We start from the raw sequence: 23,742 nt of genomic DNA, 5'->3' as shown, positions 1-23,742 counted from the left end.
TCGCCTTTTTTAATCAAAGTAACAATATCCATGAACTTTATTGAAAATAATAATACAACTTAAATTGAGATATTTAAAAATCTATTCTGAGCGAATAATATGTTCAGAAATAAAAATCCTGTTAACTATAACAAAAGGATGTTTTATACGTATCTTAAAAACCTATTTCATTCTTATAATGAGTACAAAAAGTTTTTATTACATTGGTTTACTTGAAATAATAAATTTGACTGAAGAGTTAAAAACGCCAGGACTGGTACTCTGTAACTTCAAAAACTTTAGTATCGAATTTCGATACATTTTTTTTTTCAATATCCGTAGCAGACATGCAGAATTGGCATGGCGTACAAGAAATGTGAAATTACAGAGAACCCACGCAGGCTAAATGTTAAAACTAGTTTTCCGCTTAATAGATAACTTATTAATGAAAAGTGAAGTCATTAAACAATCAAATTCAATGCGAAATAAAATGGAGTCAATTTGTTACAGAACAATTCGTCAAAGGCACTTTCGACCTTTTTGATTTTCATAGACAATTTCAGTAGAGAAATCATTGTCTATCTTATCTCTATAATCGCGATTTTGGGACCTATGCAAACAAAATGTAAATATAGCCAGAAGAAATAAGCAGTATTTAAGTTTGGAGACAAAAATATTTACACAACAAAAAAATTCAATTATCCATAAACAAGTGCCTATGGATAACTTAAACGTAGAATTTTTATTTAAAACAAATATTTGTGAATAACAAAAATGCTCAAAACACGTGAGAAATTCTAAATGACAGCCAGACAATATTTAATTCTATGTGCAGTGCATAAAACTGAGAAATCTCTTTAAAATTGATTCAATCATGCGTCGTCTGCCCGTTTTTGGTACGTAAACGTTTCATTTAAATAAATCTACTTTTTATTGTCAATCGCCCCCGTCGCGGATGTGTTGTTGCCCGCTGCGTTACCCGCGCCATAACTCTGAAAAAAAAATCAATTAGATATAGAATTAGACTAGGGAGTTTGTCTTTAATTGTTGAAGGTAGTCTTTCTAAATTTTGTATGTTTGTTTGTCCAGAAATCTCCCAGAATGAGATAAGAGAGAGACTGATTTAGAGTAGTCATCGGTATATTGCAACTTTTCAATAAAAATCATCAAAATAGGTTTAGTAGTTTTTGAAGTATCACGTAACCTTGGTGAGGTTGACGATTGGCCACTTGAAAACAGTTATTTATATTATAATTATGTTTTACAGATTTAAAAAAAAACTCGTAATTTTTACACATGAATATAATTTTTACCTGGTAATACTGTGCCCACGCCTGCGCCTGATCAGCCGCCGTTGCACCTTGCTGGTTGCCACCTGAGCCTGTCTGACCACCAGTGTTGTATTGCTGCAAGGAAATAAATCAAGATCATATAATAAGGACATTCAAAATTTAAATTTAAATAAAAATAGGTAAAAAAACTTTTTAAGTTAAACGGTTTTATGTTAAACATACATTGCAATGTTTAAGATAAATGTACTAAAAACCAAAAAATAATAAAATAGATACAGTCGTGGGAATTATAAACATATGCATAGACTAGACTAAAATAAAACCGTGGGGCACGTCAATTGTCTACAAATTATCGACTTAATGTGAGATAGAAGAATCGTTTAATTCGTCGTTAAAATAGGCAGTTGGCCCGCAGACGGTCAGGAAATTACTTACTATTTTCTTGCTCATGGAAATTCCAATAGTTATACACTCCATGTAAATAAAAGAGATGTTTCAACTAGTTTATCGTTGGACATTCACACTGCTGGCTGGCGAGGAATCGTTTCACTGCTCGTAGTTTGTCTTTAATTGACAAAACATATGATAAAAGTACTACTCGCTCACCACTATGAAACCCTAAAACTCGCTTATAATCGAGTTTGCTAGCTTGTTTCCACATTCTAGCCCTACTTATCACACGTCCATCGTTGTCGGTTGAACAACTGCCTAATTATAGTGTAACATTACAAAACAAACATTTTAATCAACGATTGTAGACAATTGACGTGCCCTACGGTTTTATTTTAGTCTAGTCTATGCATATGTTTATAATTCCCACGACTGTATCTATTTTATTATTTTTTGGTTTTTAGTACATTTATCTTAAACATTGCAATGTATGTTTAACATAAAACCGTTTAACTTAAAAAGTTTTTTTACCTATTTTTATTTTCTAGTTTTTAGTTTTTATTTCGCATTCTGTTTAATTCATTTAGTGCTTCATTATTGCAAGGTTCCTTGCCCGTTAGTTTATATAAATAAATCAATTCTATAATATATATTTAATTAATAAAATAGATACAGTTTTTTAATATAATGTTATATATATATATATCTATAATATATATTTTATAATATTTAGTTATTTTTATTTTATTTATTTAGTTTATTGTATTGTCACCAAAATCCAAAGTGTATACAAAATTTCAGATTAATCGGTTGACAGGAAGAGGGTGAAATTTGAATTACTAAATTTGACCCAAGAATAAAACAAACGGGGTGAGCTAAATAAAACCGTTTAAAAAAAAACCAACGTGTTAACTAGATCTATATGTTGTAATTGTTCCTCCTCTCAGTTTGGTTGTGTCCTTGGCTTATAAAATTATTTTTTATTCTTTTTACCACTAAACTTATTACTAACTTTGATTACTTACATATTTAAATGTCTATTTTCATAATGAAGTCTGTGTTAGCTTTAAGTATGCACGTACTTAATTTTGTTATGATAATATAAGCAATATTTTAAGTAACTCCTGTTTTAAAGCCTTAATAGCTTGGGCCAGTATTTAGACTATAAATCTGATAAAAATTATTATAAATAAATCAACTTATTATCATAATATTATGTGAATGTTCTTATTATACGACATTATCGATATTAATAAGTTACTTTAACATGGCTGATGGTGCGGATTTTTATAATTAATTGATCTAAACACTTCCTTTGCAAATTTAGCAATCAACTATACTGCATATACTCAGAAAAGTATAGAAAATAATTTCACGTCGCATCAATAACCTCCTCCATTGGTTTTCTTTGAAGTTGGTTAAACATATTGTTAACTAAAAAATTAGTTACCCCCGGCCAGCCCTGCTGTTGCTGTTGCCACTGCTGCCACTGGTACCACTGCTGGGCCGTGTAGCCGCCCCACTGCGAGTTCTGACCCTGCGCGTTGTTCTGGCCGCCGCCCTTGCCCGCGTTGCCCTGCTGCCCGCCGGCGTTGTTCGGCTGGTTGTTGCCCCAGCCCCAGTTACCCCAATTGCCCCAACCTGCGAGGGTTTATCTTTAAACGTCTTATCTATGTTTATTTATAGACTCAGATTTTTACATTTTTAATTCTGACAGCCATCATTTTATGACATTTCAGAGATTACAAACCTTTTTGGCCGGGCACATTTTTCGATTTCAATACGAGTCAACATATGACTCTATACAAACATTACAAGCCGTCGGAAATATCTGCGAACCTCGCTGGAATGCGCTTCCCCTGGCGCTTCCCCGCACCCCGCCCCGTTTTCGCCTATCCAGTACCGTTGCCAACGCAATCGCCGTTTAATAATTTATTTTCAATTTATTTCATTAGGAGGAGAAGACAGTGACAGCGAAACCGAAGACAACATTTTGAGTGATAATATAGAAGATGACGAAAACGACAGCGCTACCATGTCTGGTGTCGAGGCTTTTCTAGAATAGTTTCGCCACTTTCTCTTCCTCTCTACTTTTACTTTGTATTATTTGTAAATAATTTGAATTTTAAATAATGTAAATAATAAGTATTTGTAAATTTCAAGTAGGTACGAGTATCAATAAAAATAAGTACACAAATAAAATATTTTTTATTTTTACATCTTCAATTTTTTTGCTATCTCTCCAGTTTGTATGACGTCATTAAGCCAGGTTCGCAGATATATCGATGTGACTGTATGTTTGTTAGTGAATGTATGTACATTAAAAGTAGTTTTACGGCGAATAATAATTACGTCCCTTGTCATCACAAACAGTGAAAAACATACAAGAAAAGATAACATTTTTTTTAAAAGGTTTACTAAACCTGGAATTAGTAGGCAGTGATGCCAGCTAAAGAATAAAATAAAGTTATTAAAGTTAATTCGATACATTGTTCGTGATATTGAAATATTTGTTATTTTTTATTAGGTCACTTGAGTGACTAAATATTAAAATTGACCTTTTGTAGGTAAATCATAAACAAAATAAAATACGTAGCATTTTATTTTGCCTTAAAATGGGTCAAAATTTGTCCCTTTTTCGGTGGGAAACTTTTTTAGTAGCAACATTTATGAAATGTCAGAATTCTCCGGAATTAAAAATCAGAGTATAGTCATCTTTTCTGTTGGATAATGCCTAAATCTCTACTTTTAACTGCGGGGTTCTTAAAAAATATAAACAAAATCGACATGTTTGAAATAGAAAGTATTTTCCTTTAACTCAAGTTGATATAATTAGGACATTTGTTTGACACATTCATCCATACATTCCTTTACTTTATTGGAGTTAAAATAAATGTTAAAAAATTTCCTCCTAAATAATAGACAAATGCGAGCGTCTCTGGAAGCCCGACATAAGTGATAACTCAAACTAATCGAAGTTGAACTATTTAATTCTGGAATGTTCCGAAGATTATCCTCTGATTCATTCATCATCTTTTTTATAATCACTGTTTTTTATAATACTTTCAGATTACATACTCAATGTCAATAGTAATTGTCTAACGCATACTAAACACTTAGTAGAGAGAGGGAGAGAGTCTGTGCTGTATGCGTGAGAGAACAGGAAGCTAGACTGGCGCCGTAACGCGTTACGTAACGAAGGACTACCCTTCCATAAGTTATCACTTCAAAAAGTGTTTAATGAGTCGGCTACATAGAAAAAGTAGTATTGCCCATCAGCATTACCTTGGTTCTGATTGCCCCAATTATTGCCTCCCCCCCAGCCACCCCAAGCACCGCTCCACTGATTCCACGCTTGCTGGTTCTGTGACTGATTCTGATTCGCCATTTGATTGTTGCCAGAGTCCTAGAAATATTATTATAAAAAATCAATACAAATGCGTATTTAAAGAAAATTTACATATCTTCTATCCCTCTTATTCATCAATGAAATAATTTATTATATTTGCGCCGTTTTAACTGAAGTACACATCTATCTCTTTTCGTTAAACTGTACAAACAATTTGACAGAAAGAGACGAAAGCTCACGAGGTATATCCAATACAACAAACAGTGAAATAGTAAAAGGTAGACCTTCTGATTCTGGTTGTTGGGATTGGGCCTACTCTGCGCAGGTCTGTTGGTCCCTCGCTGGTTCGGGGCCGAACCGCGCTGCCAGGACCCTGATGGGCCGCTGTTAGATGCGCCCACTGAAACAAAATATGTTGAATCTTAAAACTATTGTTATTGTAATATTAAAGAAGAGAATTTTTTAAATTTTGTATGTCATCTGAATATGTTAAACTTTCTTTAATTTATTATACAAAATTAAAGAAAGTGGTCAAAGTTATAGACGTATCAAAAATAAGGTATCAGTATAGATACCGGCAAACATCTTGAACGAATGTCCTTGCCTGCGCAGGAGCGATTTTTAGGTATCACTGATAGCGTGATTAATAAATCAGTTGACGTTTGTGTCCCACGCTGCGCAAACTTTATTCCACTCCCTTGTTTAATGCTCAAGAAGTTTGCCTGTATTTGTAAGTACACGATTGTTGAATTTCGTGATAGTATATATTATTACATACCAGGTCCGGGGCCAGGAGGACCAGTGGGTCCGACGAGTGCGCCGGGACCGCCTGGACCGCCGGGACCTCCAGGACCACCGGGACCACCAGGACCTCCGGGGCCAGGTCTCTTGTCCTGTTGGTTCGGGGGCGGTCTGTTGTTCTGTGAGCGATCTCGCCCAAAGCCTCTGTCCATGGGACCCCGGGGCCCACGGTCCTGGCGGGGACCACCTGGACCCATATGGCCCATTCCGCCCATCGGCCCCGGTGGGCCGCCCGGGCCTCGACCGCGGAAATCACGCTCGCGACCGAAGTCGTTTCTGAAATTAAAACAGTATGTAATCAAACGACGAATGTATTTAAGATGTTCATTCACTGTAAGTACAATCCAATTCAATAAGTTCTTAAAAAAGAATGTACATTTGCTTGCGATCTCGATTATCACAAAATAAAAGAGAGTAAATACAAATAATTGATATACCTGCTCTTCAACATGTGATACTCATTAGAAGCAACACTGAATATAGAATACAGGAACAGCTCTATTAATTTAGAAATTGAAATAAAAAAGTGTAATACCGTGGTTGGGGCCAATTTCTGTCGCGTGGGCCTCCTCCGGGAGGACCCCAGCGTCCACCGCCTCTGCCGCCCATGCCTCCCGGGGGTCCTCCTCCCATTCCTGCGCCTGGTCCCCAACGGCTGCCACCACTACTCCAACGGTCTGCTACAATTATAAATTTTAGTAAGTAAGTTTTCTGCTAAATCTCTTACATAATCTTTACAAAAGGCTTTATTTTGTGGTTTTGACATTAAATAAGAATTGCTAAAAGACACAAAGCAGTACACAATTGCAAAAAAATATTCATTATAGTTACTTCTTTCTCGTCCACCGTCCCGTCTCTTGTCGTCCCCCCTGTCTCTTCTTCTGTCGTTTGAACGCGGTCTCGCCGACTGCGTCTCTCGGGCGGCAGACCTCTCTCTCTTTTCTCTCTCCTTGACGACGCCGGCCGCCTTCGCCTCCTTGAGGTACTCTTCTATCACCTTCTTGGCCCCCTCTTCGTCCAGCTCCGCATATATGACGTCGTCTACGAACGTGCCCTTCTCGGGCAACGTGAAGTTCGCTGGAAAGACGACAAAAATATAACTTCCGACGCGTTTGGGTTGCAGGAGACCGTTCAGCGCGAAAATTTCGTGAATTGACAGCGTTAATTAGGGGAATTTAAATGAAAAAGTGCAACAATTTCGTGCCGAACGGCAAAGTCTGGAAGCGCTCGGTCATAATAATCGTTCGTTCGTCCGAACCTTTCATGTCGATGACGGCAGGATCGGGCACCTCCTTGCCGTCCGTGGTTTCTCTGGAGGCCTGTCTCTCCGCGAGGACAGAGGCTTCGGGGACGATGACCACCGCGACTCTTCTATAACCCTCGAATTCCCTCAACTTGCGACGTTGGGCCGACGGGTATACGTTCGTCTAACAAATATACCGCCGTAATGTGGAACAAACATTTCACCATTATACACATGTTCACCGGGCAGCCTATAACAAGCTCAATAGAGATCCGCTTTCCGCCCGTTTACTTATCTACTAAACATACCTTTACACGAAGAGACGGCGCTAAATAGAAAACATTAGTAACACGTTATATAAATCACATAAATTTCGATGTAAATCGCCAGCCATCTTAAAATATAAATAATAAAATAAACCGGAGAACGATCTCAATTGTCCTGATAGTGTTGCCCAAAAAGAAAGCGCGTCAAGTACGGGAGCGGTCCTCACCTGATCCAAGATAAAGTTTCGGCGACGGCCCTTCGCCATCTCCAACAACTTAAGGACGCACTTGGCGCACTTGGACACCATGGCGTCCCAGCGACCTTCGTAGCTCGTGCGGAAGGGCTTACAGTCCACCTGAGTACGACACATCCTTACAATCCCTGATACGCAACTCGGGAGCCTACTTAAGTGCTAGCTCTTACGCGCTAAGGCATTGATAAAATATAACGATACCAGGTGTTCCGTGTTGGCTCGACACGAGTCCTACCTCTTCAAACTGGTTCTGGTATCATTTATAAGTTTTAAATAACAATTTTGTTTTTATATGCAGATATTGCACCCTGTTGAAAACATAGACGTACATTAGTATAGATTTCGTGGCTCAACTTTGTTCATCTAACCTGATGCTGAAAGAGAGGTATATTAGTTTGTGTTGCGTGTGGTAGACTCTATAAACTTATACTCTAAAATATTTGAATACCGGAACTGCACATTCGATACCATACATTCGTCATACAAAATAAGAAGTAAATTAAAAAAAAAACATTCAACCCAAAAATAACCGATTAAAAGCAAAGGTTTTTCTTTGATAAAATGTGTAGTGTTTTAGCTGTAAACGGACATACCTTCATCTTATCGAAGAGAGTTCCGGTGGAGAGGATGTTGTATCTCTTGTCAGGGTTCTCTTCGCAGTGTTTCCTGGCCCAGTAGGTCTTGCCGGAGCCGGGCATGCCCACCATTAGGATAACCTGTTATATTGTTCTCGTTAATAATGAATATTAATATATTTTGTAATAAAAATTTGTTTAGTTGTGTATAAAGTGGGTAGGCTCAGGCTCGTCTTTGTATTTATTACATCAAGAAACTTCTCTTCCAGTTAATAGTAAAATCTTCTTCTAGATTCATGCATCTTCATTTGAGTCTCGAACTCAAAATTTCTGAAAATTATGTTCAAATATAAGAGATTTTTTAACCATTTTGACACTTCTTGTACTAGTGTATATCCCAAACTGACCTAGTCAATATTTTCAGTATCTTTAACTAATCCTTAAGTTTTTTCTAGTCTTTCTCTATCGTGACAATAAAAACATTTCCACCGAAAGCAACCAAATTAGGACATCTCGACACATGTAGCTCCCAGACCTAAATACAATCTTGTGTATAAGTAAACTTATTACGAATAAAAATTAAGTATTGCGTTGTAGATACATCAATGAAAAGTAACATCATAGACATAGCGATATCATTTAAATGTATTACATCTGGTAAATAACTGGCAATTGCCCGCGTCTTTAAATGCGAAAAAAAAAGTTTGACAAGCATTATTGTTTTCTAATAAATTTTGTAAGCAAATGTCTGCAAACAACTAGCTAGTTCCCGCGACTTCGGCAATACATTTCAGATCGCAGATATCGTCGCTTGTCAAAGATGTACTTCAACTTATAAATCTCCAAAATTAGTTTGATTCAGCCTGATTTCAGTCGAAACCCCCTATTGACTCGTGTACTCATTGAAAAACACAATTATATATCGCAATAACCCAATCCTGCAAACACATAGGCGCTTCAATGGCATTTGGGAAAAAATCCATAGATTTGTATTTCTTTTCAAAATCGTACCTTTTACGGCGCGAAGTAACGTCGTCCGCCCGTCAACGAGTACAGAGGGCAGCTAGCCGGCCTAGTAGGAGGTTTATATACATATTATTGTTTAAACATATATTTATATGAAAAAATCCGATTCTTTCTGATCCCTCGTACTTCCCTCACCGTTAGGTGAAAAATCCTGTAGAATGTCGATTATATCTTGCGGTTTTAATACATCCTGTATACAATCCTTTTTATCACCTGTATAAAATGACACTCTAAGAGTGTTGGCAGTTTCACTTACTCAATACAACTACAAAATGCTAAGAAATGCGGAAGCTGAGTTTTCTCATGAAATTTTTTGCAATTTTATTTGGACACATTTCTGTGTCTTTATATATCTTCCTTCACAGGCCATATTGTGTGTATAGCAGGATACAATGTATGAGATGTTAAATGAAGAATTTAACTAACTTAAGATCTATAGTTAGCGGAGATGTGTTTGAGAACAGAGAACTAGAACTAATAATTTCTTGTATGTTTTAATAATGTAGCCTTGAAAATTGAAAATGATTGGACATTTACAATTTACTAAAATGATTGCTACTAACATGTGCACATTTCACATCCAACATTAATACGACATTCAACATAATTGAATATCAACAAAGGTTTTTTCATACGTTTCAAAATGTATCTTTCACTTGTTTTTTTCTAAGAGAAGAATCAACAACACTTCGTTGTAAGAATCAAATTCCTGATTCCAGAGTCAAAAACGGTGTAGTCATGTAAAGTGTGGAATCTGTTTCCGTGTGATAGTTACCTCGCATTCCGCGATGGAGTCGGGTCGTCTGGGTCCCTCCACGAGTTCTGCCTGGGCGAGGAGCACGTAGCCAGGGACGAGGCAGGCTTCTGCGCCGTCTAATTCCTCTTCCACTGTGTGTCTGTCAATACATTTTTCATTACACTGTTGCACACAAAAAAATATACACAGCACAGTAAGGAGTACAACTCCCTACTCCCTTTGTCGCTACTTTCCTCTTTGAAGACATTCTCCTTAAAGATTAGCTGTTGACATATGTCATAGTTGATGTTGACATATGTCACATTTGATGTTGACATATGTCGTAGTTGATGTTGACATATGTCATAATTGATGTTGACATATGTCATAATTGATGTTGACATATGTCATAATTGATGTTGACATATGTCATAGTTGATGTTGACATATTATGTCACAATTGATGTTGACATATTATGTCATAGTTGATGTTGACATATGTCATAATTGATGTTGACATATGTCATAGCTGATGTTGACATATCGAATAACGTTCAGTTTCGCGGTCAGTGACGACCAGTCACTTTCCGTGCAGCGTTGCGTAGAGACGTGGGATCTCTCTGCATCTTCTACCGCATTTACCATGGAGAGTGTTCAGAGTTGTTCTAATACCTGCAGCTGAGTTTCACTATCGGACGTCAAGGCAAAATACAAAATACCACCCGTATCACCTTGACGTCCGTCGTTCCACAACTGAGCGTTTTCTAAGGCAGTTTTTGCCGCGCACCACCACTATCTGGAACCAGCTGCCCACCGACGTATTTCCTAACCAATTCGACTTAGGGTCCTGAAGGACCCTAAAGAAAGACAGTACCAATTCTTGAAAGGCTGGCAACGCACTTCTGCTGCTTCTTTCTGGCAGTGTGAGTGTCCATGGGCGGCAGTATCACTTAACATCAGGTGAGCCTACTGCCCGTTTGCGGCCATATCCCTTATTCTTATCTCTTAAATTGTTCCTTACAATACTTACTTACTTAATATTACTTAGACTAAATCCGCATAAAAAGGAAAATCATAAAAATACGTAACTTAAAAAATAAAAACAATTGATTGAATTAGATGAAAAACCATCATAACAAGAAAAAAATAAGTAAAATTGCGAAGAATAAACGAAAATAGTTATTTTGCCTACCTAAAGACAAACTTGACTCTCTTGTCCAAAGTGGCACCAGCCAACGCTTGCTCTTCTGAAATCTCTTCGGCCTCACCTGAAATAAAAATGATGTTTTTATTAGATCATTACTAAATTTACTAAGCGTTATTAAGGGACAAAAACTTACCTGATTCTTCTTTACTCTCCCAGTCTTTAGCGTCATCTTTGGGCTCTGTTTTCACTTCTACTGGGACTTCTTCTGGTCTCTCACCATTCTCCTGTTAAGAATAAAAGAATTTTAGTAAATTTTATAATATAGATTTTATCTTACGAAAAACAACGTTTCGACTAATATTTTAGCTCAGTCAAAAATAAAATAAATAAATATATCTATTTAAATACTTGTAATTTTTCTTAAAATTTGTAACTTGCCGGGTTATCAAAAATCTTAAAATCAGCCGGTTCTCAACGTACGAATTCGGTCGACATTTTAGATTTAGACACCCAGAGACAATAATATTTTATCCCATCTTCCCTTTTTAATTAAAAAAAGAGCAGTGTTGGCCTAGTGGCTTCAACGTGCGCCTCTCATCCCTGAGGTCGATGTACTTTCTATGTACACATTTAACATTCGCTCGAACGGCAAAGGAAAGTATCGTGAGGAAACCGGCTTGTCATCGAAAAAACTCGATCTATTAGATTGACAAATGATCATGATACAGATACAGAAATCTGAGGCCCAGACCTAAAATGGTTGTAGCGCCACTGGTTTTTGTTTCGCTTTTTCAACCTCATAAGGTTCACGAGATAAAACCTGGTGGTACACAATAACAACATTGTGGTGCGAAACCATTAATTAATGGTGAGTGTATGCAAATGTTATTCTGCTTGCGATCTCAAACGTTATATAACGCACGAGAGTAAATACAAAATATTAATTTGCCTGTCTCGTTGCGTTGAGCACAAAAAATACACAACTAATTTACACAGAGACAGGGTACCGAGTAAAACAGATTATAGTTTGGACATAACAAAATCATATCAAAATACAATATAATTTAATACTTATGTACACTCATGATAGTCAGTTCTCAAATCAAGGTAAAACGGACGAGAAGAACTGACAATAAACTCCTTTAAATCTTCAAGTTTTTTTTTACAAAATATTTGTAAGCACCTCCTCAATACTTGGGAGTCATATGTCTCAACTAATTGACGGTCACGAACTGGATATCAAATATATCTAATCATTATACGTCACACAAATATAGTGATAATTCCTCACATTATATTCCTATATCTTAGGAAGCGTTCAATCATTACGTCACGCAGGTTATAACCCCTTCCCCCCCCATGTAACACGCGGTAACGTTATTCTGTACCCAATAGTAAAACGTTTCGTGACCACCCAGTGACTCTTTGTATCTAAAAGTTACCATTATGTGGTGTAAAGTACTGTAAAAGTATTTCAATCCCCGCCCGCATCGTAAAATACAAAGTTAAAATCAACCTCAATACATATACAATACGACAATATTGATGATAAAATGCATTTTAATCCAGGAAAAAAATAAAATACAATTTAAACTTACCATAGATTCATCCTTGGTCTCTTCTTTCTTGTCTTCCTCCATCTCTTTTCCATCCGCATCTGTTTCCATAGCTACATCAGGTTTCGCTTCTTCATTTTTCTTTTCTGACGCCTCTTTCTCTTTTTTTTCGCGTTCCGTTTTCTCTCTATCCTGATTTAATTGATTATATTATATTTGTATACAAATACATTAATTAAAAATCGTTCAATGAATAAAATTCAAGATAAAACATACCTCTCGCCTTTTCCTTTGCCTTTCCTGTCTCTTTTTAATTTGTTCTTCCTTCTTCTTTTTGATTTCTTCCTCCTTTTTTCTCCTTTCTTCTAACACCTCAGCGATCGGTATCTCGATGCGTTTGCGCACTATTTTAGTACGAGTTAGAAGGTTATATCTGAAAAAAAAAAATTTAATTTAGATGTCTCTTTGTTTAAGAAGTTTTAATAATACATAAAATACTTGTACACCACAAGTTTTTATAATATAACTTTCCTTTGCAAGCATAAAATATTAAATAAAAAATGAAAAAATAAGTCATAAAACTGGGCTTAGTTATTAATTTTTGGAAATCACAAAAATCATTACGCACCTTTCATATCCCATGTTGACTTTATAGCACATGTTCTTAGTGAGTACGTGCGGGAAAAGCGCTCTACCGCCCAACTTCTCTTTATCGAACTCAAACGCATTGCCGAGCTCTACGCCGTTCAAAGTGTAGAATATCTTACACGGGTTTGATTGAAGATCCTAAAATACAAAGAAACACACAAACTTACTTTTTTTTAAAATAAACCAGTCCTGCTTTAACATTATATAGACCGTATCAACCGCACTAAGACGTTTATGGTTACGTAATGCAATAAAAAATTAAATACAATTTAATTTATCAATTATTTACCATAGATATCTGCTACTTCCTCAAATCCAACATTACCTAATCGGGCGTTTAATTTCAATTTAGTAACCAAAGATTAGATTCGGAAACTTAGCCCCAAATGTGATCACTGTGTCTTAGGGCAAGATCTATAGAGCGCGCTTAGACTTTGCTCAAACTTAACTTTCGTGTTAAGTCACTGTCTCTGAGTGCTAGTTTAGCTTAATCTCAAGTCCACGAAATCGACGACTTACCAAAAACTTTGACTATAAGCCTAACAAAAATAATGGCCTAAAATTTACTTTACCATCATATCCTTTACTTGACTTTTTATTTTTGTCGGATTTTAATTAACAGTGTACTGGAGTTCCATAGACTTTGGGAAAAACAGGATTTGAATTCAAAGATCATAAATACCTGTGAAATACATGAAATAAAATAAACTCAAGTCCTTAAATTACTTGTTTCTTAAAATATTTAATTATAAATATCTTTAGAACTTTCAATGAAAGCGTGATTACGGCTTTGTGAGTTTAATATACTAATGAAATGAAATTTATTTCATTAGTATATTAAACTCACAAACTTCGACTTTAGTCGAGAAAAGTAAATTTCAGTCATAAGACAAAAACTATACGTATAAAAGCGATCTTTCAGTCAAAAATTATGTCAATTTGCTTGCGATCTCAATAATTACAAAATAAGTGAGAGTAAATACAAATTATTTATTTACCTGCACTTTAAAGAGTGCTACTTATTATAGGTAACACTTAAAAATAAAATACAGGCTGAATATATATTAAAATTAGTTTTTCATATTATTAAATTTTTCTTACTTTCGTCCATATAAAAATAACCGTTATTAACATAACTTGTACATTAACATTATGCAAAATTGTATGTTTCGGAAATAATTTAATATGGAACATGATGTCATTTACTTTTTTAGAATGGCAACACCACACACATCTTACATGTCAATTGTCAATGAGTAAACATGTCAGTAGTGCGTAGGATCGATCATTGAGTCAGTGATGCCAACTTGGTTGTTTTCCCCCCAAATTTAGGATAAAACAAGGTGGGGGATTTTTAGGTGGCACATTCATTTCGATTTTTTTTTAAACGCATAATTCTATACAGTAAATTAACATAATCTAACCAACAAACTAAACGAAATATAACCTACAAGCGTATAACTGAAATATCAAAAGCTGTAATACAAGATCAAAATAACAGCTATGTAATGTATTTTTAATGCATATTTGAATTAAGGTTTCCAAGTACAATATTTTGTATGTATGTTTGTCCAAACATTTATCTGAAACTAAGTCATATCGAGATCATCTTCTTCTAATCAGATACGATACAAATGTTGTCTTTTGCAAAAATAATCATTACAAAGAATAACTCACGACATAGGCCCCGATGACGTCCTTTTCGGTGAACGTTTTCCCGTACTCTTTAAATTCGCCAGCGTTAAAGAAGCGACCGGTACTTTCGTAGCCATAACTGAATTCGCCATCACCTAGAACATTAAGACGCGTTCTATACCCAATATAAAGTACAATATATAGTTTTGCTTAACGAAATATTGAGTTCATAGAATTAAAAATTTGTATACCTAATTATTACTACAGATGAATATTTTTATTACAGTTTATATACTAACCGAGATGTAAATTAGAGTCGTCAGTTGACCAACCGATTCTCAACCCGTTGATAGGCATTGTCTCCTTGTCTGCCACCTCGTTGGTAGTCACCACTGAACCAACGCGTACCTAGGAAAGTTATATTAACTAAACAAAAGTTTCAAATACTGAGAACATCAAAACACAGCAATCATACTCCAAAGATTTCGTGTGAGAAATGAATTTTTATTAAAGCAAATCAAAATTGTAATACAATTTTTTTTCAATCATTTTATTAACACTATAATTGTCAATAACCTACATATAGACATAGACAGACTCAAACTCAAAATAACTTTATTCATATAGGTACACTTATGAACGTCAACAGAAAAGATGTCAAATTAATTGTAAATTTACATTTACTACCAGTTTGCAAGTCAAGGGTGTAGAGCGTGCAAGATGAACTGCCAAGAAACTCTCCGCCACTCTTTTTAATCGCTAAGTTTTGATTCATACAAATTGTTTGAACTGGAGCAAATAAATCTCAAGGATTAGGATCATTAAAATATTCGTCAAATTTAACAAACCATTAAATACATAAGGGGAAAAAACATTTCTGCAACAGTTATTTTTTTAAATCAACTAATTAAGCCAGAATAACTTCGGAAATGAAATCTAAGCTTTCCTATGCCATATTTACCTCGAAGCAAACACGTTGATCCTGTACTCCGTGCGTGGCGCGGACGCCTGCCCATGCGTAGGCGAACGCGCCTTCGCTCAACGCCACCACCGAGTTCAGCTCAGGCAGATCCATGTATTGGTTAAGGTCGCTGTCATCTGTGCAACAACAAACATTATAAAAGGAGGGTAGGACGCGCGACACATTGCTTCGAGTCGTCGTGTTGTGCGGACGTTCCTAGATTTGACGGGAGTAAAGTAATTTTAGGAAGGTTTTGATTTCGTTCTTTTTGTTTATGTTAGAAATTGAAAACAAAACAAAATACATTTTTTCATGTAGCTAACACAATGTACACTTATGAACGTCAAAAAAAATACATTAAATGCTTCTAATTTAACATTTACTGCCAGTTCTCAAATCAAGGGCGTAGAACGGAAGAGAAGAACTGGCTATAAACTCACCGCCACTCTTTTTAATCGCCATGTTTTTTTTTTACACAACGTTTGTAAGGAGCTGCAACCATTACACCATGTTCCACATGACATCTTAAGTGATAAATAATAATAAAATAAATTAAAAACAAAGATTTGTCCTCTATCAGCAGGAGGCATGGTGAATATTTATGTTTTGTCATTCTGAAATTACATATTTCAATATACATCAACAGTGGCAATAGGCTCGAAAAGTGCGTTAAAAGTTACATATCCAATTTTAAAAATTTATATGTCGAAATACATTTATTTTGGGACCTCGATTAACGATTTTTGACTTGATAATTTAAAACTAATTATAAAATAATATTTAAAAATTTCAACTTACACCAAGATAGAGTAACTTTATTATCGTTAAGTTCGGGTTCAACGGGTTTTTCAGGCTCCTCCACTTCCTTCTTTTGCAGCATGGGAACAGGCTGGAATACAAAACAAGAAACTTTTAACTTTAACTGTTTATTTTTAAGCAATCTAATCTGATCCTATTTATCGGCAATAATTAGGATCTTAATAAAAAAAACAATATTACATATTATTTACAAAAGCTCACGAATGCTTGGCACACTCATACATAAAAAAATAATATGTAAGGTTGAATTTGTTCGGCAAACAAAAAAAACAAAAAATTAATCAGTAGCGCTACAACCTCTTTAGGTCTTGGCCTCAGATATCTGAATCTGTTTCATGATCATTTTTAAATCTAATAGGCAAGTAGGTGATCAGCCTCCAGTGCCTGACACACACCGTCGACTTTTTGGGTCTAAGACATGTCGGTTTCGTCACGAAGTTTTCCTTCACCGTTCGAGCAAATGTTAAATGCGCACATAGGAAAAATTACCATTAGTGCACAGCCGGGGATCGAACCTACGACCTCACTTATGAGAGTCGCACGCTGAAGCCACTAGGCCAACACTGCTCAAACAAAACAAAGCACAAAGAGAAAAAAATACCTTGATTTATATATTACAAAACTAAAGGTAATTTTTTTTCAAAGTGAGAACTGTATTTACAGACCCAGCTCGGAGTTAGATTATTTAAGAGAATAGATTATTTATTTATCATGAGTATAAAGCTATCTATTCTAGGCGACCCGTCACTTCAGGAACAAAAACTGATTTATCACTACATAGTGTAAAACAAAGTCGCTTTCTGTCCCTATGTATGCTTAAATCTTTAAAACTACGCAACGGATTTCTATGCGTTTTTTTAATAGATAGAGTGATTGAAGAGGAAGGTTTATATGTATAATAACATCCATTAAATATGGATGGAGAAATACTGTTATTTTTGAGGTTTCTTATGTGATGTCGTAAATAATTATTTTTTTTCCGCTTACATTGCGAACCCTACGATATTAATCAAAATAATGTACTAAGTATTGTACACATTGAAAAGGTCTACAGAAAACTCCGCGATAGTATATGTCTACCTCTTATGGATATCCCACGATAACATTTTTTGTCATTTACTTTTTACGATAAATAATGGCTAATTTTCGAAGCGAATTTTAACCAATACAGCATTAATCCTTATCCAATTAAATATTAAATATATTGTTCATTTAATATAGACCTATGTGGCCCTTTACAGCAATTATGGTTTAAATGAATATTTTCAAAGATATTACAATTTAAAAATTGCGGGACGTATCGCGTCGGAGGCCGCGGTTCTCCCTATACACTATAGCACTTTGAATTTAGTAACAGCATTGCATCCGTGCAAAGCCGGGGCGGGTCGCTAGTTTAATCATAAAACAGTGACAAATGATTTAAGATACTCTCCATAGAATATCATAAATTCAGCATGTTTATTTCTTTGGTCAAATCATATTATAACATAAACAACAGTTTAGTAACTTATACAAATAATGAATTACCTCAACAGGTGGGGTCAATATTTCATTGGTAGCTTCAATCGTTCTATAGTAGTTGCTCCAACGTGCTTTTCTTTCAAATTTTCGTTTCAAACGCTGAAGCTTAATCGGATCCTAAAAACAAATCTTAATATATATAAATTACGTGTCACGTTGTTTGTCCGGTATGGACTCCTAAACTACTTAACCGATTTCAATCAAATTTGCATACCGTGTGCAGTTTGAACTAACTTAAAAGATAGGATAGCTCACATCTTCATTTATACCCGTAATATTATTTTATTGCAAATTATTTGTTTATTATTTGACAGTCACAATTCTAATAGAAGGCGCTGTGTTAAATGTACCAACATTTCACACAAGCTAAAATTTTATGGCATAATCACCGAAAAACCTTGGTGGTCCCCATGACTGGTGATCTCCTACCTTGAATAGTTTACTACTATGTAATATAACAAAAACTTTAGCCACAGCAAAGCTTGGCCGAGTCTGCTATATTATATTTTTTTAATTCCACTTTTGACATGTGTAAAAGTTATAAAAAATAAATCAATCAATGGCGCTACAACATTTTTAGGTCTGGGCCTTAGATTTCTGTATCAGTCATGATCATTTGATAATCTAATAGGCAAGTAGGTGATCAGCCTTCTCTGCCTGACACACGTCATCGACTTTTTGGATCTAAGGCAAGCCGGTTTCCTCACGATATTTTCCTTCACCGTTCAAGCTAATGTTAAATGCGCACATAGAAAGAAAATCCATTGATGCACAGCCGGGTATCGAGCCTACGACCTCAGTGATGAGGGTCGCACGCTGAAGCCACTAGGCGAACACTGCTCAAAGTAAAAGTAATAACATGTAATAAATAATGAAATCCAGACTAACGGTCTATGTGGCTTAATCACAAAAAATCAGTTTATAAGCATACAGAATGTTTTTATAATTATTTTTAATATCTGTTGTTTGCTAGAACTAGTTTAGATATATTAAAAAAAAGGGTGCGTGTACTTATATACGCGCGTAAGAAGTTATACTTCTTTGGCATTATTAAAAATAGTTTTTGATTGCATGCAAATAATTAATTACAATTAAATAATCAAAGACTAGAAAAGGAGTCATTATAGTCAATAAAGTTCAGTTTACATTTGAAAAATTAAATAAATAAATATTTATTAATATTATATTTATTACTATTTTCTAAGATTAATTAGTATTGATTTAAATATTCAATTTAAATCACTTCTGATTATAATTCAGATATAAAATTCGCACTTGTATAATGAAAACACGTGTTTTAAATGTAGAAACTCAAAGCATGTGGATAAATATTATAAATATAAATACACAGTGAACAAACAGAGGCGGCGTGCGTGCCAACATGCGCCACTAACTTCATTCTGTCAATTTTGTGTCACGGTGCGCGCGCATCGTAAAATTTCACTCTCATCAATTTTTCATAACGCGCCTAAAGAAGTATAACTTCAAAAATACAATTAAATGTAGATTAAATGTAAATACAATTACATTAGTGTAATATGCCTTTAAAAAGTATTCTATTCGTAAAGTGGCGACATTAACTAGCTTACAGTATTAACCTCTGCTTTATAAGCTGTGTCTGTCTCTACACATCAGAGCATAAAAACACTCAACAGAAAGAGACAGAGAGAGATAAATATCTTACCTCACTCAGCTCCTCAAATCTCTTCGCATCTTCCTCTTGCTGTTTCTTCTCTCGCTCAATCCGTTCTTTCTCCTTGACGATCAGCTTCTCATTGAGCAAGTCCCATTCTTCTTCTTCAGTTATCTCCATTTCTCGTCTCTAAAATTACAATATAATTATAGGTTTACAGAGGTCCTCTATTTCGAGGTCTTAGCTTCGAACTCTAAAAAAAACAGTAAACTGGAAGTTGTAAATTATAATTGTGACTTTTACTGGAACATTAGAATGATAACTATGAATTTACCTCTCTATCCGAATCTCTTCTATCAGAATCTTCTCTGTCTTCATCTCTATCTCTATCTCCTCTGTCATCATCTCTTCTATCCCTATCTCCTCTGTCATCATCTCTTCTATCCTTATCTCCTCTGTCATCAACTCTTCTACCCTTAACTTCTCTGTCACCATCTCTTCTACCCTTAACTTCTCTGTCGTCATCTCTTCTGCCTTTAACTTCTCTGTCATCAACTCTTCTACCCTTCTCTCCTCTGTCATCATCTCTTCTACTCTTAACTTCTCTGTCATCATCTCTTCTACCCTTCTCTTCTCTGTCATAATCTCTTCTACCCTTATCTTCTCTGTCATCATCTCTTACATCCTTATCTTTACTGTCCTCATCTTTTCTGTCCGCATCTCTTTTGTCCGTATCTTTTCTGTCCTCGTTTTCTGCTTGCTCCTTTTTAACACTTTCATCTTCTTCACCATCACCTTTATGATCATCAATTTTAGGTTCCTGTTTCTGATCAACGTCCATAGATTCAGCTGAAAGAAGATTAAGAATAAATATTGATAGCATTACAGTCTCACTTAAAGTTGTTCATTAAAGTACTTCAGCATTTTGTAAAGATTTAAATAACCATAGATTCAATGGAAGCTACCATTAGAAGCAATGTAAAAGCGTCTCCACACGGCCCTAAATTCAGCGGGGATATCGGGACAATAGTAGTGGGTATGAAATCGTCTCGTAGTTTGAATCGGCAGTAGCAGTAGGGTTGATAATAAAATAAGGGTATGATTTGCCTACACACATTGAGACTATTTCGTGAGAGATCGAGGGTGCTTCCCACCACTTCTCTGATATTGCCTTTGATTTTAGGGCCGTGTGTAGACACTTTAAGATAGTGACACCATTAAGAAATTTACCTGGTTCAGAATCTTCTTCCTTTGATGGAGTCGATGATTGACTGCTACAAATACAAACTCATGTTAGATTAAATTTCTTAGTACAGTGTACTATTTATACTATTAATACTGAAATGCTCGTTTGTGGTGTAAACAAGTTGTACAGCGAGGAATTTGTATGTATTGACAACTGCACAGCTAAACAATGGCTATGGTGTGACTTAAGTTAAAATTTAGTGAACATAAAAACATTTGATTATATTTGAGACATTCTTATTTATACAAGTTAGTTAGAAAATGAGGTGCTTTTCCTGGCAATCCCACGTTACCTCATTAAATTTTGACTAATTAGAGTCAGGTCATACTTATATCTAAATCTTAGCTTGAACCTCAATAATTAGAATCTTAAGTAATTTTATTCACCACCCTACTGATTTTTTATATTAATATAAGATAATATATTAATAAACACTCATATGGCTTACTTGTCATCCTGTTCCATAGTCTCTGGTTCAGGTTGTTTCTCAGGTTCAGGAGATTTAGCAATTGGTTTTGCCTGCGGAGGACTTTCCTTAGGTGGAGGGGATGCCTCTTTCTCTTCTTTTTCTGGTATAACTTCAGGTGGCTCTTGTCTTGCAACCTAAGCAATTTATTGTATTTTCTTTATACAAATACTTTATTTTGTTCTACAATTTCCTTATGAATGAAATCTGTTTATGATTATCAATTCTACATGATACCAACAAATGTATGGACACAGTAAATCTATCCTTGTTCTGTTTTGAAGCTATAGAGATTGTTTGATTCTTTGATTGGTGGAACATGTTATTCTTATTTAAAAAAAAGTATTTTATGTTGAAGATAGTCAAATCAATGATATTACCAACAGCGGATCAAGAATTTAAAAAAAACATTATTTATTTAAAGATATCACAGTATTAAAATAACTCCATCACAAAATTGTCTAGTAGTTTAATACAAGGAACAGCTAGTTAAAGATAGTCTATAAATCTTTAAAAAAAAAGTATTTTATACCTTTGCAGGAGTGCTGCCTGTAAGCCTTGATGAAGAACTACGTCTAGTAGTCCTTAATCCTGGTTTTCGAGGTGTAGCCACCTCATCCGAATCCTCTGTAGATGTGTCTAGAATAGATGTATCTGGAATATCTAAAAAAACCTTAAAGTCAGTCTCCAGATTCAAATATATAGCTTTAATTACACAATTAATTTTTTATGCTTTTTGTTTAATTAATCATGAATAAAAAATCTTAAAAAATACAACATGAACACTTACATATTACTTTCATAAAAACCAAACAACGAAATTGATATTTAAATTCTTTTAAAAGAATAACTTGTACACGTAAACTACAGTTACCTGTGACAAAACCATTTCAAGCATTTCTTATCAGTTATTAGAAACTCAAACTTTAATAAACATGGTTATGTTACTGATAACAGTTTTACTATTTTGTAAAACTAAGCAACACCAATATACTTTATTCTATAAATTGTCTAGAAATTCCAATAAATAATCAATTTTGTAACTTAAATAGATTTAATTATAATGGCTCAGCACCTTAGTTTCACGTTGTCTTAAAAAGTTTGTCAATTTAGTTGCCTGTTGTATGTGTATCTATGAATATATAAATATTTTTACTCCAATGATATGTAGAGTAAAGGCATCTCTATGGTTTTCATAAAATGTAAGTAACAAATTAGTAAATTCTTATTGTAACTTACATTATTATATTCAAATAATAATTAATGTTGAGATATATTGAGAATGATACTTTATACATTTATGTTACTTTAGCTAAAGTTTCTTTAATAACATTTTAGTGCTAAAGCGGCGAATCAAGCAGTCTTGAGCCAATCATTCGATTTATAGTACATGATCTATTCAGTGAGTTCTAAATCTTACCATATGTTAAAGAATTTTAAAAATAAAGGTAGTTGTCTACTATAAGAAAAATGTAGATTATCTTCTATTACACTATACATATATTAGTAAAATAAACACTGAACCTTACTTATATAAGTTAATTTATTTAAATGTTGAATTAAATTTAATATAAAATCTAATTTATAAAATTATTTTAGTCAAGTTTGTACTTGGAACTTAAGATAGCAACAATTTATAATTTCCAAAACATTAAAACCTAAATACAAACTATTTGTCCAAGTTATATTTATAAATTTTGCACTGAATGATAAATTTAACACGTATGTTGTTATTGCCAGGCACCATGTTAAAATTGTTAAATACAACGAAGATACCTAACCAAATATAATATGGAAGAAGCGTCAATTTACACGTGCAGTAGAACATTCGCATCAGTTTCTTCAAGTTAAAACATACACTTTAAGAGATAGAGTAAAACCTATAAATGCTTACTTTTTCCAGTTTTTGCTTCTAGGGCCTTCTTTAACCTTTCAACCAAAGCCGGCTTGTTGCCTTTGGTATCCAAACCAAGTGCGCCAAGCTCCGATCTCAGATCAACCACTTTCATTTTAGCGGGATCCATTGTAACTTATTTAATATCTAAATCACTGACTTCAAATACAATAGATCACATTAAAACAAACAAATGTACAAGAAATCAGACATTACTTGGAAAATTATTAGGAACGAAAACAGCGTACGATAGCGCCAAGTTTATTACAATACAATATGGCTGCCAAAATGGCGACCGGCGGCGT

At 34.7% G+C, this 23,742-nt stretch overlaps 1 protein-coding gene across 2 annotated transcripts; it reads right to left on the bottom strand.

Moving 5' to 3' along the window:
* Nucleotides 1-297: 297 nt before the first annotated feature.
* Nucleotides 298-23,728, bottom strand: LOC125052638 (heterogeneous nuclear ribonucleoprotein U-like protein 1). 2 transcript variants are annotated; one of them, XM_047653588.1, is made up of 28 exons: nucleotides 23,438-23,727; nucleotides 22,076-22,206; nucleotides 21,526-21,680; nucleotides 21,062-21,105; nucleotides 20,166-20,680; nucleotides 19,883-20,020; nucleotides 18,205-18,315; nucleotides 16,657-16,747; nucleotides 15,859-15,995; nucleotides 15,197-15,305; nucleotides 14,940-15,052; nucleotides 13,243-13,400; nucleotides 12,891-13,047; nucleotides 12,657-12,806; nucleotides 11,252-11,342; nucleotides 11,104-11,179; nucleotides 9,951-10,071; nucleotides 8,168-8,290; nucleotides 7,548-7,676; nucleotides 7,070-7,238; nucleotides 6,643-6,888; nucleotides 6,347-6,491; nucleotides 5,789-6,087; nucleotides 5,295-5,410; nucleotides 4,947-5,067; nucleotides 3,112-3,302; nucleotides 1,293-1,385; nucleotides 298-971 (listed from the first exon to the last, which is right to left on the bottom strand). In XM_047653588.1, exons 1-28 carry the CDS (start codon nucleotides 23,565-23,567, stop codon nucleotides 903-905), a joined length of 4,128 nt encoding a protein of 1,375 aa, XP_047509544.1. In that variant the 5' UTR covers nucleotides 23,568-23,727; the 3' UTR covers nucleotides 298-902. The 2 variants fall into 2 exon arrangements, with proteins under 2 accessions (XP_047509544.1, XP_047509545.1); XM_047653589.1 differs by lacking the exon at nucleotides 18,205-18,315 and having other exon boundaries at nucleotides 23,438-23,728.
* Nucleotides 23,729-23,742: the final 14 nt, after the last annotated feature.

This window comes from Pieris napi, chromosome 9 (assembly GCF_905475465.1).
Source record: "Pieris napi chromosome 9, ilPieNapi1.2, whole genome shotgun sequence".
Taxonomy (NCBI): Eukaryota; Metazoa; Arthropoda; class Insecta; order Lepidoptera; family Pieridae; genus Pieris; species Pieris napi.
Note: the sequence above shows the minus strand (reverse complement) of the source record. Positions and strands in the feature narration are given on the sequence as shown.

Bases quoted from the DNA above. Each gene is read 5' to 3' on its own strand.
- LOC125052638 (XM_047653588.1), bottom strand. From the start codon at position 23,567: ATGGATCCCGCTAAAATGAAAGTGGTTGATCTGAGATCGGAGCTTGGC. The intron at 20,681-21,061 runs GTAAATTTCTTA...ATCTTCTTTCAG, and splicing joins GGAAGAAGATTCTGAACCAG to CTGAATCTATGGACGTTGAT. The intron at 15,306-15,858 runs GTAAATATGGCA...TAACTTTCCTAG, and splicing joins ATCAACGTGTTTGCTTCGAG to GTACGCGTTGGTTCAGTGGT.